At 38.5% G+C, this 6,000-nt stretch overlaps 1 protein-coding gene across 5 annotated transcripts in view; it reads left to right on the forward strand.

Annotated features, from left to right (window-relative positions):
* Positions 1-4,454, forward strand: part of LOC139700264 (solute carrier family 12 member 9) — a 47,808-nt gene extending 43,354 nt beyond the window's left edge. For all 5 annotated transcript variants that reach the window (XM_071598891.1, XM_071598892.1, XM_071598893.1 and 2 more), the window contains one exon: positions 2,992-4,454. In XM_071598891.1, the coding sequence (XP_071454992.1) occupies positions 2,992-3,214 (223 nt within the window). In that variant the 3' untranslated portion in view covers positions 3,215-4,454. The remainder of the gene's footprint in view (positions 1-2,991) is intronic.
* Positions 4,455-6,000: the final 1,546 nt, after the last annotated feature.

Below are 6,000 nucleotides of genomic sequence, written 5' to 3' on the forward strand. Positions count from 1 at the left end.
GTACTCAACATAGAGCAGGTAACGGATAGATTATTACTAATAGAGATAAAAGCAGAACCGACGAACTTGGTTATTATTCAGGTATACATGCCACCGAGCAACCATAAGGAAGAAGAGGTCGATAGGATATACGATCAGTTAGAGGACATAATCAAGTGTGTTCCCGCAGGGAAACATTTAATAGTGATGGGGGATTGGAATGCGACTGTAGACGAAGGAAGAGATGGTGATGAGGTGGGGGACTACGGTTTAGGCACGAGGAATGACCGCGGGGAGAAAGCAGTTGAGTTCTGCAGGAGACAGGGGTTAGTCATCACCAACACTTGGTTTAGACACCACAAAAGATGCAGGTATACATGGAAAATGCCAGGTGACTCAGAAAGATATCGGCTAGATTATATTCTGGTTAGACACAGGTTTAGGAACAGTGTGATAAATTCCCACAGCTTCCTGGGACCGGATGCGGACTCAGACCACAATTTAGTTGTTATGAAATGTAGCGTACGTTTCAAAAAGATAGGCAGGGGCGGCGAGTTAGAAAATGGAATGTAGAAGCATTAAATGGTTTGAAAAGGAAGGAATACAAACAGGTGGTAAAGGAAATCATGGAGGATGGTAAAGAGCTAAGTACTATCGAAGAAAAATGGGAAAGTATCAAGGAAGGGTTGTCTAAAGCCGCAAAAGACACTATTGGAACCATTAACTCTAAAAGGACTAGGAAACCATGGATCACGGATGAGATGATTACAAAGATGGATGAGTGGCAAAAATGGAAGAATGTAAATACAGAGTTAGGCAAAATGAAGTACAAAGAATTAAACAATAAATTGAGGCGGGCAACAAATAAGGCAAAAGAAGCATGGTGGAAGACGCAGTGCGAGGATATGGAAAGTCTGCAGAGGAAGGGAGAAATCGGTGCGCTGTACAACAAAGTTAAATCTTTATCGGGAAGTAAGAAAGGGAGATCAACGATAGCAGTTAGAGATAAGGCGGGTAAGGTAATAGTTGACGCAGGAAAGATCCAAGAGAGATGGAAGGAGTATATAGAAGAACTGTATAGTAAAGAACTTAGACCAACAAAGTTAGACATAGAAAAGGAACAAGACATAGAGGAAGATAGCTTAGGTCCAGCCATACTCGACGATGAGATAGAAAGGGCATTAAGGGAGATGAAACAAAATAAGGCCATGGGGGTGGATAACATTCCCGCGGAACTATTGAAATGTTTAGGAAAATGTGGGAGGAAGAGGCTATATGGGCTCATTCGTAGTATTTATGAGGAAGGTATCTGGCCGGAAGACTTAGTGAGATCAGTTTTAGTTCCTATTCCAAAAAAGGTAAAGGCTACATCATGTGAGGACTACAGGACGATAAGTTTGATATCCCACGCAGCTAAAGTTGTTCTCAGGATCATCAACAAAAGGATAGAGAGTAGGGCAAATGATTACTTAGGGGATGATCAGTTTGGGTTTAGGAAGGGGAGAGGTACGCGTGATGCCATTGCAGTAATGAGATTATTAATCGAGAGGAATATAGAACACAACCAGGAGGTATTTGCCTGTTTTGTAGATTTCGAAAAAGCGTTTGATAGAGTGAATTGGGAAAAACTAATGAGTATATTGCAGGAAATAGGAATAGATTGGAGGGAAAGGAGGCTTATCCGCAACCTGTACATGTCTCAGACTGCTCAGGTGCGGGTGAGAAACGGGGGGGTCCGGATGGGCAGTGTTAGGAAGGGGTATAAGGCAGCGTTGCCCATTATCACCGTTGCTGTTCAACCTGTATTAATTTCACAACTTTAGAAGAGATACATACATATATAGATAGAGACATTAGATAGCTACACAACCTGTATGCAGAGGAAATGATAAAGAGGCATGGGAAGAACTGGAGGTAAGAATGAAAGTGGGCGGGGAATTCGTAAAATCAGTTAGGTTTGCTGATGATCAAGCTTTAGTTTGTCTGTCAGCCAAGGGGCTGCAAGCATTGCTGAGTGAATGGGAAATTCAGTGCGACAGGTGTGGGATGAGAATCAATATTAATAAAACAAAGGTTATGCGATTCTCAAGAGATAAATTTGATTTCGGAATTGGATCAAGTTCAGCGGAGGGGGGCTAGATTTGTCAAAAATTGTTATGACCAACGCAGTAGCGTAACTACTTTGCTAGAAAATTTAGGCTGGGATTCCCTTACGCAGCGGCGTTTACAACATAGATTAAACTTATTAGAAACATTTAAAGGTGGGTCCTTTCCCGATGACATCAAGAACATAACACGAACGCCAACGTATTACTGGTGGGGGGATCACGAATGTAAGATTAGAGAGATTGACCGTAAGACTGACAGGTTTAAATGGTCATTTTTTCCAAGAACAATAAGAGACCAGAATTCTTGTAATCGAAATCCCCCAGGAGTCAGTTTGCTACAATAGGTATTCACCTACAAGGTAGGGACTGCACATGGTTATACTAGTATATTTATATATTTTTGTTGGTTCCCCCCAACTTCTCCCATTCATTTGTAAAACCCTAACCCTCATCCCTACCCTTTCCTCCTGGTGCCGCCCCCCCAGCCACACACCTTTTTGGTGGCTCGCAGGGTATTAATGTATATGTTGATGTAGATGGGACCCCCCCTTCAAAAGTTTCTCTTTTGTGAGAAATGCTTGGAAATATTTTTCAACAGTACCTACTTTATAATGTGAGTAAACACGTAAATTTTAAGTAAACCATTTAAACTTTAAAAACGAAGCTTAAAAATGGAGACAAAAGGAAGGTTGCCGGGCCTTCGCAAAAGACACATTGTCAGGACCCTCTGGCACCCCCCTGCCGCCCCCTCGCCACTTTGTTGTAGACTAGAGTACTGCCCCACGAGGGCAGGTTCCCTTTGGGAACCACTGATGTAGACCACGTGACATTTACTCATCCTACAATAACTGCACATGTAGATATATTTTTGGCAAATCTTTTGATTCTCTTCTTGTATTCGCAGTGTAAATGGTATGTTGCGTCGTGCATCAGATGACACTGTGATTTCGTTTGTATATCTTCCACCGCCTCCTCCTCCACGGCCACTACAAACCTATGATGGAGGTGAGTTTTTGCCCAAGAGCCTTCATGCTCGTTACCTCTCAGCGCTTCGGATCATGACGGAAGGCCTCCCCCCTACTGTGCTGGTCCATGGAGTCAGCCTGGTAACATCGACCACTCTGTGATGCTTTCTGATATTTGCATGGTTCTCAGGGAGTGGAATAAAATTGGTAAATTACCGAGTTGTAGAAAAGAGAGCATGCTGTTTCCAGAAATGTTCCATATCAGTTTAAGACAATGCTTTCTCAGTTGAACATCCAATGTATGTTCTTCAGGTTTTCTTTGTCATCTCTTCATGTAAATGAACCTGGAATTCCATTTGAAAAAAGTTTTCTTTACACAGCATTAGTCTTGTGAAATTTTCCTTTGTTTTCTATGGAGTTGAAACTTTGTCTGCCTCAATATAGGTCTGATTTCCAGTGAAGAAACAGATACTCATTGATTTGAGGCTGGTTGGGAGGGATGATACCTGAATTAGAGAATATTTGTAATTTTGTGGGAAAATGTAGCCTGTCTTGTAAAGAGTTATGTTCTTTAGCTTTTAACTACATAAATTTTCCTGTTTTAATTTTTCTGTGCTATAGTAATGACTTCTCTCTTGAATTTTTACGCATATTTGAAAGTTATTTGGAACTTTCTTCTATGAGTAATGAGATTAATGTTGTGGGAAAAGGGACCTTTTCACAGATGCAGTAATAACCAACAGGTTCTGACCAAATATAGCATTTTAAAAGTTCAAAAATATATTCTCATATTTCTAATGTGTATATCTGTGGATATTAATTTCTTTATTATGAAAAAATATTATTGGTGGTTATTTAGCCTTACCATGAAAAAAAGCATTAGATTTTGTGCTATGATGAACTGAATGTGTGTGATAACCGCAAGGGTGTCATGATCTGGTGATAAATCAAGGTATTGTTAATAATAAAGTGTAATTAAATATATTACCATTTAATGGTCTCATTACCCAGTGATTTTTATAAATATTTTTCGTATTAAAGTTATTTTTTGTTACTGTAGCACGGTATGATGTATCTTGTTTAAAACATGTATTTGACGTAAATTTTAGTAGTTATTAATGAAATATAATCAAATAGTATAAGATGTGTATTTAATTAAGTTAAAGTGTTTAAACATCAGACAGAATGGGGTCACTTCAATCCATTTACAAATATAATTGATGCTACTGCACTGAAAGGTTTTAATGGATCAAAATTAAGAGTCTGAAAGGCTGCATTGAACTGAAATGGCTGTAATCAAGTGTTTCCTTTTGTAGATATATACCTGTAGAAAAACTGTAACTTCAAATATTTATTTTGTGTATTTAATTATTTCACAGTACATAAATTATTATAACTCCAATCGATTGTATTTTTTTTAATGTTTACTGTTTAGCAAATGCAACGTACGTAGATGATATCTGTTCTTTGACAAATTCTAAGGAACTGCAGGAGATGCTGTAACAACTATTTTTAAAGTAGTCATCCACTGATATGAATTAACATCCAACAATTTCTAAGTGTAAAAATCATTTGCCTTGACTGGGATTCCAGTCAAGAGAAATGATTTGTACACTTTAAAAATGTCGCATGTATCTGTGTTTTGCTGATTAAAATCTCTAATAGGTTATAAAACACGACAAAATGCATATTTGAATGAATACAGAGTATTGATTTGACCAGTATGGAATATTGTATTGGTACTGGAAGTTATAAAACTGCAATTCATCCCAACATAGCATTAAGCCAAAGGGGTCCATCAATTTGGTTAGTTGGGTGAAAAATACAAATGGTGGCTAAAATAAATTTAAAAAGGCCAAACTGTGATGATATGGTATTCCTGATGGCCTAAAACAAAAAAAAGGAATATGCTATTGTTTGAGCTTTTGTACACCATGCATTGCAACTGCTTTCTAACCCATAAATGCATACGCGTGCCTATTTCTACAATGAATGATGCCTGTAGATTCCATAAAACTATATTAAGGTGAGTGCCGTAACTGTTATTCCCCCAGAGTGTGTCGGGAGATATTGCCTCCTTCACCCCCTCTCCTTAGAAACACCAAAAAGTGTGGCTTACTGTATCACTCTCAGTGTTTTGGTTTCATCCTGCCGTGGGAGTGCATTCAGGAAACAACAAAGCCCTCCTTCCCCATTTGCGATTCTCCATCTACAGAGATACTAGTCTATTGATTATAAGGGCATTTAAGGTTTTATCATCTGCACAGGATTCATTGCCTAAACATGCTGTATAATCAGGGAAGTTTGCATGTTTTAATTCTTAATTGTTATCAAATCATTTTCTTGCTAAGATTAAATTACTAGCTAGGAAAATTCTTTGAATGGGTGTAATGTTTTCACATCTACATATCATATTTTATTATAACTTAGTTGTACTTTCAGCCAGTAAATGGGCTCATGTCTGCAGTGGGTTACTGCATAGTCTGCAGCCGATTTTTTTCTCTATTTTATTGTTATTTTCAAATATCTTTGGAACTGAGAGGCTGGCAAATGTTATTTGGGGGTGGAGGTGGAATGCTTTAGCAGGACTTGGCTGAGACAAACTAGGATGAAATAGGTGGGGTTTTCAGACCCAAAAATTCAGTCATTCCCAGACCTCCCTGAGAGACCTCTTGTGTTCACTTTATGCATCTGCATGCTATGTTGCCTTTTATTCCTTGATTTTCCCAAGTCACTTGTTTTATCTTTTTTCCCATTTTATGTGCCTCCTCCACTTTCTCATCTCCATATTTCATCATTATTTACTTTGCTCTCTTCCTTTTTGTCCATTGCTCTTCCTCATGCTTGTCTACTTGCCAACCTCATCATTGTTATTTATTTCTTTCTTTGCTCAGGAGAATTTTTGTTTGAGAGTGAATCGATTGCATGGAAAAATTTACTGAGGCAAA

Source organism: Hetaerina americana, unplaced genomic scaffold (genome assembly GCF_022747635.1).
Source record: "Hetaerina americana unplaced genomic scaffold, ioHetAmer1.1.p SCAF_10, whole genome shotgun sequence".
NCBI classification, from domain to species: Eukaryota; Metazoa; Arthropoda; class Insecta; order Odonata; family Calopterygidae; genus Hetaerina; species Hetaerina americana.